Source organism: Gallus gallus, chromosome 27 (genome assembly GCF_016699485.2).
Source record: "Gallus gallus isolate bGalGal1 chromosome 27, bGalGal1.mat.broiler.GRCg7b, whole genome shotgun sequence".
Lineage (NCBI taxonomy): Eukaryota > Metazoa > Chordata > Aves > Galliformes > Phasianidae > Gallus > Gallus gallus.
This window is the reverse complement of record NC_052558.1, coordinates 2947576-2961430: the sequence shown is the minus strand read 5'-3', so window position 1 is coordinate 2961430 and position 13855 is coordinate 2947576. Positions and strand designations below refer to the sequence as shown.

Genomic DNA, 13855 nt, shown 5'->3' with positions numbered 1-13855 from the left:
TGAGCGGGACAAGCCGCGGCGTGAGGGGCGGGGGAAAAAGGCGGGAAGGCGTCGGGTGAGGCAGCGCGTGGCGCCCTCACAGCGCTCTGAGGTAATAACCGCCATGGCGGTGCGTTGGTGTCAGCGGCCTCCCGTGGTGCTGTGTTGGGGTTTGTTCTCCCTCGTGCCCTGCAGGCCTCTTCTGGTGGTGTGTTCGGTTTTAAAGGCTTTGCTTAGAGCTGGTGCGTGATTTAGTTTTACATCTTTCTCCTAGAATTTCTCCCAGTACCCAGCCTGAAAGTTCCCTGGTGCAAATCAAGGCCGTTGCCTCTCTTCTTAAACAGAAAGCTTAAGGAAGGCCTCACAGCTGCTGAGTGGGAAACCTCACACTGCCTGTGCATGTGAGGACATCATGGAGCAAAGCAAGAGATAGAGTCTGACTGTGAGAAATGTTTTTACCAGGTTGCCCTGTGAGGGTTTGCATACATATATGAAATTTATCAAAGGTAAACCATTTAGCATGTTTAAATCACACTACGCACTGATAGCAGTGCATTACACGTTCTCAGACACATAGCACCAGATTCTCTCCAATATTCCAGTGTGTGGTGAATATATACTGCCAATATAGATTGCCAAATGAAGGCTAATGCTGTTAGAAGTGTATGCTTTGCACTGAAAAACAGCACTCCTTTATCAGAGATACGAAGTGGATTTGTGGCACCAAGTGATGAAAAAGCTATTTGTGACTGAAATTAGAACAGCATTTTACTTGATTTTGTATTGCAAAATACATATCACAACGAGAATTAAACCAAAGATGTACTGTCTTTATTTCTCGTCCAATTCTTGTATGGAAAATGGAGTTTCTCATAGCACAACTGCTCCTCCATACTGGGCTTCTACATTTGTCCACTCCTGACTCAGACAATATTGCCTTTTTTATTGCTAACACTTTCTGCAGCGTCCTGGGTTTTCTTGGCAAGTGTCTCACCCAAATCACGACTGATTTTTGGACCCTGCTTCATTCCTTCATTTCACAAACTGCTGCCTATGGTGACAAAACAGCAGGTAATGCTGCACTGTAATGAAGAAATGCTATAAAACTGCCTCATGGGAAGTACAGAATTGGTTGTACCATTCCTATTCTGGATACACATTTCTCCTAGAGGTTTATTTTCATTCTCTTTCCTTTTTTTTTTTTTTTTTTTTTTGGTGGCTTTCAGGTTCCTAACGTGAACTCTCAATTTCTACTACTGAGCTTATTCTCTAGCTGAAACATAAAAGGAAATTAAAGCACCAATTTTGGAGAAAACTGAAGATTTCCCCCCCCCCCCCCCTCTGCTGCATTAGATTAGTGCTCTGAGGCTGCAGAGCTTTGATACGAGGTTTTGGGGGGGGATACAATAAACAGGAATGTCGCCTTTAATTCAAGGCTGCCCGTGTGTCATGTAGCAGCTGGGAGGTCGACCTCTTTTGCAGTTTATTACATTCTTCTGATCAAAGTTCTCTTGTTCCCAGGAAGTGGAAAATTATATTGGATATCTGTGAAAATGAAGATATAATCTTACCACTCCTTCATATAAACAGGTAATCTAGGGTCGCTTCTGTCCTGCTCAGTGGCAGACATCACGTGAAGTGCTGTCACCCTTTGCAATTTCTACCTTCTATCTTTAACACAGTTCAGTGCTGCAATTAGCAGACAATTCCTGGGTGCAGGTAGTGCTCGGTCCTTGGAAGTTTAATGGGAGTACGTGCATGTGGGAGTACCAAATCCTCACAGGCTTTGGGGCATTGAGTATAATTCCCAGTATCACCTAAATGATACGAGACAGGTTATTTTTTTTCAGCACGGAAAGAACCAATGAATACTAAAGTACATAAGCTTTGGAAGTGCTTTGTGTAAACGTGAGCTTGATTTCCATGTGAAGCTGATTAAACTGATGTCCATGAAGGAGTTGTGTGCAAGAATTTTAAATAGCTCCTGCTTTTTAATATTCACTTCCTCTTTGGTTTTAATTATTTTGTTCCTACGTTTTCCCTTTCAATTTACTAAAAATCTAGAAATGTAATTAGAGAGAGGCTGAACTCAGAGAAAGCTGCCAGCATTTCTACATCATGATTAAATGTATCAGCCATCCCTTTAGTGAGAGACTGAAAAACAGGATTCTCATAATTATCTCCCTGTTATCCAGGAAAGAATCTGCAGCACGTACAGATACAGAGTTATTGAAAATGCAGCACTAATTAAAATCTCATATAGGCTTCTGATGATCAGGAGAGTATGAAAACACAGTTATTTAATTATTTCCTGTATTTGCTATCTTTGTTACAAAAACAAACAACCATTCTAAACAAAATCCATCTCCAGTCGCTGGGGAGACTTAATGAGGCTTTTATATATGCAACAGCCAAAGAAATACTGCGAGTTACTTGATTCACCTCCTCTTATGCTGATGAGAAATCCATGAAGCACATTTTCCACATGCAATGCAGAAGGAACGCTGTGGTGCATTCACAAGAAGTAATAGAATCATTTACTGGCTTAAGGGTATGGTTACTGTTTGTTTGATTTAGGATGTAAAAGGAATATTGGTGTTATCGACTTTATATTATTTCATTGTGAAATAGTAATATCTGTGCCATAGTCATGTACAAATCAAATAGGTAATCCCTCCAGTCTGACTTGTGCTGGGGTACCTTCTCCATCCTCTTGCAAATGTCACGTTCTCCCCTAGCCCGGTACAAAGCTGACATTGTTATTATCTTGTTGCAGGAGTCCAAGCTTTGGCACTAGCAGAACACACTAGAGAACAGTAAGTGCTGCTATGGTTGGTGATGAAAGGAAAAGCTTCTGAGATCCAGGCTTCTTTGAACCAAGCAAGTCTGAGGATTCACCAGGGAGAGGAAACTGGGGGTTTTTCTTCTGCATCACTTTTCCTCAAAAATTAATTTGCAACAGAATAGCAAATACTGAGCTAGACAGGGTCCAGTACTCCAACTTTTCCTTAACTGTGAATCAAATAATTAAAGACATTTTTCAAGCTCTTGTACCAATTAACTAATCCTCAGTGTTGCACCGAGGAGGAAGGTGAGTTGAATATAACTTGTCTTTAAAATTTTTTTTTTGAAGTGTAGAGAAGTTGAGCAGCTTATTTATATTAAAATAATAATAATTAAAAATACAGAATTGGGAACAGGAACTCCTTTAGACAGTGGCTGTTTCTAGTTCCAAACAGAGATGCAGAAGAATATAGGTAGGTTCCAGGCATACATATTCAAAGCCATGACTGAAAAAACTGCAGCTACCAGCACTCCTCAGGCACTGTGCTTTCTCACCTGAAGGTTCACCAGTGCAGTTATGCGTGTGCTCACAACTGTCACTTCCTGAGTGCTTCAACACTTAGCTCCGACCCTCCCTGTGCTTGGCTCCAGCAGCACCTACGTCTCTTGGAACAGGAAAGGATACATTTGCTCTAGCAGAGCTACCACGTGCAAGCAGCACTACAATCAGTACAAAACACAACCACAATCAGCACCTCTATGAGAAGAGGCTGCCAGCAGTTGGTGGGACAGCTGCCTTCCACACACAGCCCCATGGGGGCTGAGCTTACTGCTTTGCATATTGCCTGTTTGCTTTCCTGACTTCAAAACACTCTGAGACGGTTTGACTTTGGCACTGTTGCTGTGATTCGAAACTAGTTTTAATTGTGAGAAAACAAACACTGTGTAAAGAATCTTGACCTCCTTTGGAAAAATTCTGGCTAGGAAGCTTTAATTGCAGGGAATCTGTTGGTAGCACTATTTTTACATGTATTGGAAACGTATCAAAGCTAATTTTTGAGAAGAGTAAATTATACTTTAGGATGCACAATTGTGAGAAAGTGACTCCCAAACGTCTTTGAGTTGGTCCTTTGTTTCTCGTTAGAAGCATCTCCTGTCTTCCCTGATGAGTCTGCTCCTGTTTTCAGGGCTGTTTTGCTTTAAGATGCTTTTGATCCTGTATTCATTAAAACCTGATCCTGCTGCTTCCCACCAGCCCTAATGGTCTGTGAAATTATTTTCCTTTCTCTAAGATGCTGTTAACTCTGCTAGCACCTGCAGAGTAGAGGAGCTCAGAACACTGTCGAAACTCTTCAAATTCATCCAAACCACCTTTTCTCCATAAACAATCTTCAATGTTATCACAGCAATCTTCTGTAGTGGAGAAGCGGGAGTGGACTGAACAGAGTTTAAAGTTTTTATCACTGCTGTTTTCCACTTCTGCAGGTACAGAGAGGTAATTGTACAAAAGACTTGGGAATCCAGGATAAGATTCACTCTGTGGAGCACGGACAGAAAGTATGAATGAGCTTAAAGGGCTCAAATAGCTGGGGAAGAAAAGAAAAAAGGTGAATCAACTAAGAAGGCAGAGGACAATGAAAAGTGATGTAAAAGGGAAAATGTAAATGTGCCTTTACAGTCAGGACCTTGCAGGGAATAGCAGCTATGGATTCTTGAAGTATCCACAAACTAGGAGTTGTTCAGTGTTTAATTGCTGAGCTGTCATCCTGTCCTGAATCCTGATGCGAAGTCTGGTTTCATTTTTATGCTGGTGGAAGAGGAGAGCTCTCTCAGTGTGTGGTTTTGACCACAATGAAGGTTAATGTTAGCTGTTACCATGCACTTTACTGTACAAATTCCAGCACTCCGATTTAAGGGGTGCTACTCCAGAACGTTCCTACAGAACTAATCAGAGCTAATCAGTTCTTTGTTTATGCCTTCTCATTAGCAGTCCTGCAATGACTATCACTGCATTAAGTTACTGCAGCCAGAATGGCAGTAATGAGTATTCCGATGTTTAATTTCATCTTTAGTTGTGCTCAGTTATTGCACGGAAAATTGTTTTCTGGAGAAGTGATCTCAGAACCAAGCATTCAGAAGTCATGAAGCCTGACCAGAAGTGAGGTTCTCCCTGTGATATTTTGGATGTACTGTACATATATATCTACACATTGTGGTCTTGTAACATTATCCTTAAACCAGATAAAATGAAGCTTATGTTAAAACTAGGCACTAATCTAAAGCATCCAACTGATAAAATCCAGGCCTCATTACTTAGTGAAGATCATCATTCAGTTGTGCTTTTTGTGTTCTGAGTTTTAGATCTCCAGATGTGAATGTGAACACTCCTGCCAGCCCAGCTGTTCATACAGAAATGCAGTTAGCTGCTGGGGTTACTGCATTGCCACACAGGGCAGAAAGCAGGAGCAGGATCTGCCCTTCAGGATGGGCCTTCTGTTTCTCAATCCTAAGACCAAGATTTTGTTTTTCCTGCCACGTTCACTGTAAAACGAATTAACAAATTACAGCCTATCACATTCCCTAAATGAGATCTGCCAAGACCTTGGGAGAAAGTCACGCTACGGTTCTGAGAATAACTTCAATCAGAGAAGGAACTTGCAATTTTTTTCTTGAAAGCAGGTCCAGCTCTTCAAAGCTGATAATGAACAAGAGAGGCAATATTTGCCTGGAAAACAGTTTGCATTGTTCTGAGAAGTGATTTTAAGAAGTTTAGCTAATGAGTGTCAGGCGATCAAACTGCCAGGAGATACAAACTCAGCTGCCTGCTTTACCCGTGACCACAGAAGATGCAGATAATGATCTCTGCTGTTTAAATGTATTTGGGGGCTGAGATTTTATTGCCTAGGAATGTTTAATTTCTCCAGCCTTAAATGCAATTTGCATTTTAATTTTTTTTTTCCTTAAAATACTTAAAACTGTAAACACCTCATTGCGCAGTGACATCCGGCTGTAGCAGATTCAGTCTGAGGTAATTACAGTTCTTCCTGTTCTTCACATGCATCTTCTCACCATTGCTGAAATGCTGTTAGTTATGCACTGTAACTCTAAGTATGAAACGTTATGAGAATACGTATTTCAAACACACATCCACTCCCTCCTGCCCTGACACTCTCCACGTACTGAAATGGGACTCCAAAGCTGGCATGTTTTTCCCCAATAGATGGCTGATTCTTGTGTACTTTTCAGTCTGAGAAATCCGATAGGAATTCTTGTTTCCTTTGCAAGAGCGTGTGGAGGCCGGCGTATTAAGCTCACATAACCACTGAGCCTTAACTGAGTGGCACAGAACAGATCCCAGTTGTTCTTAACATTTGCCATTAGGGTGATGGGGTTTTTTTAGTAGTATCTTTAAGACTGGTAACTCATCATTTTCAAAGCAGCACTGGTAGCTTCATTATCCCCCTAACTGTTGTCATTTAAGCATGAGTCTTTATCCCGTGACCAGCAGATTACCAGTGTTAAACACAAACCTTTGAATGCACGTGCACACAGTACCACCTAACTTATTCTATATGCACTCTAAACATTATTTTAAAACATCTGTTGATGAAATTGCAGAGGGAACTCATAAAGGCAAGGAAGATGAAAGGAAAAGGAAAGCAGCTGCCAAGCCTTCCCCCCTGTGAATGCCATGTCTCGGTTAGGTACGAAATAAAACTTCACCTTTCTTCGCTGATACATCAACGAGTTCCACCTGGAGAGACAACAGGCACAAACACTGCCACAGTGTTGTCTGCTGTTTATTCTCAGTGTGAGCATGACTTCTCATCTCCCTGGAACCACCACCAACTGACAAGGTTCCTAGGAGAATTCTGGCAGAAATGTTTTTGCAGACATCAACTGCAGAGCCCATAGCTGCTGCTGTGCACAAAGGCAGCTATCAGTGTTATCCCAGGATGAGAGGACAGGCAGGTACATGCACATTTATAGGCATGCTATTTGCAATGGAGGGCTGTCCTGCTGAAGTCATTGTCTCGAGGCTTCTAACAACTCCAGTGTAGTCTGCTGATGATCAAAAAATTAAGCAGAATAAAAATGGAGGAAGACCTTGATTTCCACATTATACTTTTACTGTAAACCAGAGATGTCGGAAGTACAGTCCTATTGCTAATTAGACAAGGACCATTTTTTGTTGCTTTCTTCTCATATTTCTTGAAAATTATTGAAAGAAGAGTTCCCCCTGCTGGTAACTGCCTGAGTCATAAAGGGACTCAGGGCTGGGACTTCAGACCCAACGGAAAAAGGCAAGATGGAATGGCTGCCTCATTTGTCTGACCTTTGTGTTTTGCACTTGCAGGTCTTTTCCTGAGGCACTTGAATTCAAGTCCTACTTGACTGATTTCCCTTCTCCTCAGAGAAAGGCCACTCAGCTGCTAATGAAGGAGCAAGCCTCAAGATTTTGCTTTAGTAACTCCTTGGCAAGTCAGCTCCAACTAAAAACATTATACAGTGAGTGTTCAGCACATCTGCCATCTTGACTGCAAAGAGTGAGTGTTTACACTTCAGGTTTCATTTTGGAAAATATTCCACTGTCACAATAAAGCTATTGCTTGGAGCTGGGGAAAGAAAAATAAGGGACAAATCAAACACACCACCCTAAAAAAACCCCACATATTGATATATAATCATTATTTTGTAATTCACTTAGTTTATCTGTGACGAACTGGGAATTATCTAAAAAAGCAGAGACATGCAAAGCGATGCAGCAGAACAGGCAAAGTCCAAACTGCTGGCAGAGAACGTAGGTGTGCACTTCAATTCTCAACACCTCTACACTTGTGATGAGTTTACAGCCCATGCTACCACAAAGCACTCATCAGCAAAACACAACTGGACAGCAACAGTTGAGTTAAAGATTCCTCTGCATAGCCATATGTGAGCCAAATGTTATGCAGTATCTAGAAAACCCAGAATAAATTGTAAACGTTTTGTAGATTACTAATCTCTTAGTTGAAGACAGAAAGCCTTTCCTACACTTCATCAGAAATTCGAGCATTCCGATTGAATTTTTGCCTTCTGCCCTCTGGTTGGAGACATTGCCACTGTTCATAAAAAAAGAACAAAGCCAACAAAACAGTTTAACAGCTATTCCTCTGCAAAAGGTGCCTCCAAGAGGAACTAACACTTCTAATAATACAAAGTAACACAGGATGAACACTTTATTAGGTAGTAAACCCAGTTCCTTTGGAGTTTTCTTGTATTTATCTGGAGATAGCTGAAGTCAAGCAGGAACACACAGCAGAAGCCACCAGGCAGGCTTCTGAGAATGTGGTAATCAGTCTGTCACTGGGGAGAGCTATTGCAGCAGTCCTCCTGGCAGCTCAAAGCTGAAGACCTGTTCTGTGGCAGCGCTGTTAAAATCAGCCATGAAAAAAGCCAGCACTGATTTGAAAATAGCTTCTTGAACTGCTTTTGCAGCCTCCTTTGGGATCTCACAGTACATGAGGTCTGGAGCAAAGACAGCAAGCTGTCCAAGGAAATCCAAAAGATTCAGACTCAGGGTTAGCACAAGAGCCGACTTCAAGAATTTCTTACTAAGATGTGGAGGTGCAGCGAGAACCAAGTTGGAGCCATACCAGGAATAGGCTTTAGAGCTAAAGTGGGTCAAGGCAGCCTGCAGAAATCAGGAGAGAAAATCTCCTTTATTTTCTTCCTTCTTGGCAGACTGATCCTTACGTCTGTGCTCTGAATACAGACAAGTTGAAGATACTGGGAAAGACAAATCTTGGCTTAGAAAATAGGCCCCAGAAAGCTCCCAGCTTTTTAATTTCTGCCGGTCCTCCAGGCTGCTGCGGCATGGGGAGGAGGACAGGCAGACCTGTGGGTCTGAGAAAACATCCCTTGAGCCCACAGTAGTTTCTTTTCCATGGTTAAGGAATCAATTAGCAGCGCACAGTCTTTCTTCTCTTTTCCAATTAGACACCCTTTCTCCTGAGCTACAGCTAGACTCAGGGCAAGAGGAGAACAGCTCAGGAAGAGAGAGTGGTTTTCCTAACACATACACAGAAGTAGTTTGGAAGTTACCTCCTCTGACTCAGTCCTCAGGAAGTAACTTGGCTTGAGGTGCTGTAAATTAAGGAGATCACAAACAACAGACTGACAGAGCAGCGGAGAAAGACTGGTGATATCTCAGTGCCTCAATTTCTCATCACACACTTCCTTAAGAGCACTGGTGACTAAAGAACTACAGCTAATAAGCAATCTGCTCCTGTGGAATCAAAAGAGAGTCATTTCCATTTTATTTGCAGCAAGCTCTCTAGAGTAGAGTTGGGGTTTGGAAAAGCAGTAACTCTTAACAGGTGATGTGTCTGAATAATTTTCCTGATCATGTGGAGAAACATGGCTGAGGAAGTGATTTATATGGCATTTCTCAGGCGTTTGTATTTTGCACAGTCACAGAGGGTTATTCCTCCATTAGATTACTTATTTAATAACAGGAAAAACAAGTCTGCAAAACTGAATGTTTTTGCTGATTTTGGTTGCTCAGTTTGAGAACTGGTTAGATTTAAAATACACTCCTCTACCCTTTAGCAGTAAGTCCTACAAACAGAGAAAAGATGCCTTTACCATTAAGACAACACTATAATTCAATGCTATCTACGACACAGTGCAAGTCATTCAATTTTTCTGCTCCCTTTTATGAAATGGAAATTAATTACCTTAAATGTGCTGTGAAGGATAACAGTTTTCAGGGAAGCTGGGATCTTCATACAGCAGCAGATGCCAGCACGATGCTCATCAAGCAGTATCCATGGAGTTAAATCACAGAAGCTTTTATTTCATGGTTCTCTACTACCGAGAACACGTTTGTTTGCTACTTATCATTTGACCTTTAAGGCAACACAAGTTAGCAAGGAGGTGAGAGTGACAGAAAAAAAACCCTTTAATATCCTCAGGTTTAATTCTGCAAGAAATGTGTTGTTTGAGTAGTGCTACAGGATAACAAGACAGATTAAATGAAAAACAAATTTGAGGCCAAAAAAGTTGTAAGAAATACTGCAGGGGTGGGGGTAGAAGGGGCTGGAAAGGGAGACTTACAACAGCCGCTCAGTAAAGAGATCAAGATCCCATCTGGAGGGGCAAAAGGCCAAAGCCACAGAACAGATGGAGACCAAGCGACAGCTGGTGTAAACGTGCTTTCATGTGTAAAGTTTGTTCTGTGGAGAATTCTGCTCTCCAACTCTGAAGGCATCATTATGATAACAGCTCCTCCCCCCACAGCACTGGGGATCCAGTCTGCACTCAGGAGGGGTGTCAGCGAACGCTCACCACGATAGTGGTTAATTAACAAGGGCCCTTTCAACATTTAGAAGCTGTTGTCACACAACCTTGGCACGAGTTTAGCAGCAGAGGTTCCTGTTCTTCCTCTGCAGGGGGAGATGAAAAGAATTAATTTTAACCCCAGTGGTTAAACAGACTTCCTGTGCATTTTTACATATGCCAAGGGTTGCTTGTTTAGAAGGGCTCAGGTGAAGACCACAGTGCAACACATTATGGTAATGGCAGAACGTCCGACTGGCTGCTCCATAAGCTCCGTTATGGAAAAAAATAACCATATAATCAATCAGAAGAGAGGGTTATCTTCAACACAGGCATTTAATCCGGGGACCTTCCCAGGCTGCACCATGCTAACATCATCCTGACAGCCCTCTCCTTGGAGAAAGGCGTGCTCTGTCTCCCCACCATCAGCCAAGTACTGAAATTAAAGTCCTGGAGAAGTGGCCATTGTTTCCTTTTCTTTAATAAAGATATGAAGTTGTTTTTTTCTGTTAAGGCAAGAATTTCATCCTGCTGCTAGGATCTAGTACTGCACCTTTGATTACAGAAAAAAAACCATAATACTTGATTACAGTTAAAACTGAAGCAATTCGTAATTAAAAAACTAAAACAAAAAAAAATCCAAACATTCCCCTTCTAATTACCTATCCTGAGTCCAGTTTCATAACAGACTTTGAGGTACAAGACAATAAATTAAAAGTTCATTCCAACAGCAGAGATCCACCACCTCCTCAATGCGATGTCTTCTTTACTCCCTTCCCAAATTTGGCATCAAGTCCAAGGCCTGCAAAGAGACAAAACAACCCGTGTGCACGGAAGGTTCCTTCACATCCATCCGACAGCTGTTACACAAAGAGCTGTGCAAAAATCAGTGCTGCAGCACTAACTCAGCGATGGCCACAGCGGCCAAAAGGAGACCAAGCAGATCTGGTGGACGCCGTGTTCCTCCTCCCCTGCTCTGCTAAGGCTGTTGCACACTTTTCCACCAGGAGCATTCGATACGATTCTATTCCCTGAGCAGCATCTTTGATAGCTGTCCCCCCGCTGTGCGTTATTTACATTAACAGAAGGAAGAGCTCACATTTGCTGTCCAGACTTACCCAGGAACACCAGGACCGTCCCCACCCACTGCATGGTGCTGATGGGATTGGCGAACAGGATGACGGATGCTAAGATGGTGAAGAACTTGCGTGTTGTGGTGATGATGGAGCAGGTCAGAGGTCCGAAGTAAACCACTGTCATGAAAATAAAGCTCTGAAAAACAAACAGATGCTTTTTGTCACAAAAACATACAGCACAGATCACATTCTCAGCCACAGAGCCACAGATGAAAGAACATTTCTCAACTCCCGATTACTTCCATATATCCACTTCAGTTTTATGGTAGCCTGCATGGAAAGCAGCAACAACCAAAGCAACAGAAAGAGAGGCAACTTTGCTCTGCCATCTCCCAGCTGTGCAAACAAACCCCAGTGAAGGCTGCACAACGAGGGAAGCTTACCTGACCCAGCGCGCTCGTCAGGCCGAACAGCAGGATATTGTAAATGATACTGGGATAACGTTCAGTAAAACTCAGGAACTCCCAGAGCTCTCCAGTGAAAAGGATCCCTGCAGGAAAGGTTGGGATGAGAAGCACGAGTTACTCACCCAGAGGCACCCCGAGCAGCCGCTGCCTACAGAGCATCTCAGTTCACATCCATAACGCAGCAGGAGCCGGCAGCACGGAGGGCTGCTCAGCACAGAGCTCAGGTTGGGGAGTTGAGCTGTGTGTGAAGCAGTGTCCTCTGGCGGGCATCAGAAGAGCTGCACCCAACAGCCACACACCGAATACACCAACTGAGGTCCTTTATGGAGCAGAACACGGCGCTGCTCGCACAGGGTGCTGCACTTTGTGCGGGGCGTTCCTTACCAGCTCCCAGGAACAAGGTGGACCAGAGGTTAACATTCAGCATCATGTGATTGGAGCCGGTTTGATAGTGAGCTCTCATGTGGTCCTGAGATACACCCGTCAGCCCATCCAAGGTCAGCGACAGCAGCTGACAAAAGGAGACAGAGATACGAGTAAAGCAAAGGAACCTCTCTCCATGGTGAAGGCCTTCAGCTCCCACCCCTCGTTTGAAACATCCCAAGCACCAATTAAATGCCAACGATGCGACCTCAAAACAAACACAAACAAAGACGTGCATCCTCCAAACTCGATGAGGCGCCCACTGCATGGAGGCATTTCCACATCAGCTTTAGGGTGCTTTTGTTCTCCAGAGCTCTCTCTGGATCCACACCTTAACTGCTCCATCCTCCACGCAGCCCTGAGCTCGCTGCGCTCCAGCAGCACTCACCAGAAGGAGCTCCCCGTAGCCGAAGATGTGGTCGTCACCTCCAGCTCCCTTTTTAGGCTTATACATGAACAGGGCCACGCCTGTGACTATCAGGAGGACGCAGAGGTACTTGGCCAGCGGGTACTTCTTCCTCAGCACAGTCACACCTAAGAGCATGACTGGAGAGAAGCGACACTGTGAACCACCGCCCACTTCCCCACATGGGAACATCGCTGCCCATAGAACAGAGCAGGGCTGAATGGCGCACAGCTGCTGTTCCTGCAACACAGCACTGTTTTTACAGCCGAGCTCCTCACATTAGCCAAAAGACGCGAGAAACCCACAGAAATACACGCAAAGAAGCATTTAATTTGCTCACCTGGAATGGGCTTACAGGATTTGCCTAGGACCTATTAAAAAGAAGAGCACATTAACGACCTGCACACCCCCCTCCTGCCTGCAGGTCGGGGTGCAACACAGGGCTGACCCGGCCGGCTCAGCACCGACACACTGCGCATCCTGCAGGGAACCAACAAAGCCCCACCGCAGAGCAACCACAAAGCCCAGGCACAACGCTCAGCCACGGCGTGCAGCCCGCAGCTCCCAGCGAACCCCACAACGCCTACGAGTTGAGCTCTGTCCCCGGGCCGGCCGCCATCGCTCACCTGGGTCGGGTAGTTGACGAACTGCAGGGCCGAGTTGCTGGAAACCATGGCGCCCAGATAGGAGAGCGAGCAGGCGGCGTACAGCCAGCTGTGCGTGCGGTCCGCCCTGACGGAGTCGAAGAAACGGATCACTGCAGGGAGAGCCGAGAGGAGGAGAAGCGTCAGAGCTGCGACGGCGCTCAGCGCGGTCAGAGCCGCACAGCGCGGGGAGCCCAACCCGCGGCGCCCCCCGACTCACGCAGCTTGGCGAAGGCGGCGTTGATGACGCACTGGATGAAGACCAGGCTCAGCGCGAACGTGAACTTCTCCTGCCGGGCGCCGTCGCCGTACTTCCCCCGCGTGCTGCAAAGGCGGGACGCGGTGAGACGGCGGCGCGGCGCACGGAACCCCCCGAGCCCGGGGCCGACCCCGCGCCGCGGCCGGCCGCTCACATGCTCTCCTGCAGGATGCCGTAGTAGAAGTAGCAGGCGAAGACGCCCAGGAAGCAGACGGGCAGGCGGAGGCGCTCGGGCAGCGCGAGGCCGCCCCCGTTCGCTCCCATGGTGGCGGCGCGGCCGCTCAGCGCCGGGGCCACGTCCAAGGCCACATCGCGCAGCGCGGCCGGCGGCGGCGGCGGAGCGGGCGGCCTCATACGCCCACCCTGCGCCCGGCCGCCGCGCAGGACCCGCCCGGCCCGGCCTCGCCCGCCCTCCGCGCTGCCGGACCCGCGGCGCGGCCGGGGGAGGGCGAGCGGCGCGAGACGCCGAGCAAAACCATCCCGGAGGCGCGGAACAA

The 13855-nt window shown here is 45.5% G+C and overlaps 1 protein-coding gene and 1 long non-coding RNA gene across 4 annotated transcripts; one reads left to right on the top strand and one right to left on the bottom strand.

Moving 5' to 3' along the window:
• Position 1: 1 nt before the first annotated feature.
• Positions 2–7378, top strand: LOC107055288. 3 transcript variants are annotated; one of them, XR_005841957.2, is made up of 4 exons: positions 2–91; positions 1501–1569; positions 2756–6467; positions 7121–7378. It is a non-coding gene; the product is annotated as an uncharacterized LOC107055288 (long non-coding RNA). The 3 variants fall into 3 exon arrangements; XR_005841956.2 differs by having other exon boundaries at positions 2756–7378; XR_005841955.2 differs by having other exon boundaries at positions 2–221; positions 2756–7378.
• A 2662-nt stretch (positions 7379–10040) lies between these two features.
• Positions 10041–13707, bottom strand: SLC35B1 (solute carrier family 35 member B1). Its single transcript, NM_204514.2, is given in 9 exon segments — positions 10041–10885; positions 11202–11355; positions 11603–11709; positions 12011–12137; positions 12438–12595; positions 12796–12826; positions 13082–13212; positions 13320–13423; positions 13513–13707. Coding segments are annotated over 9 exon segments (975 nt in total). The 5' UTR covers positions 13623–13707; the 3' UTR covers positions 10041–10832.
• Positions 13708–13855: the final 148 nt, after the last annotated feature.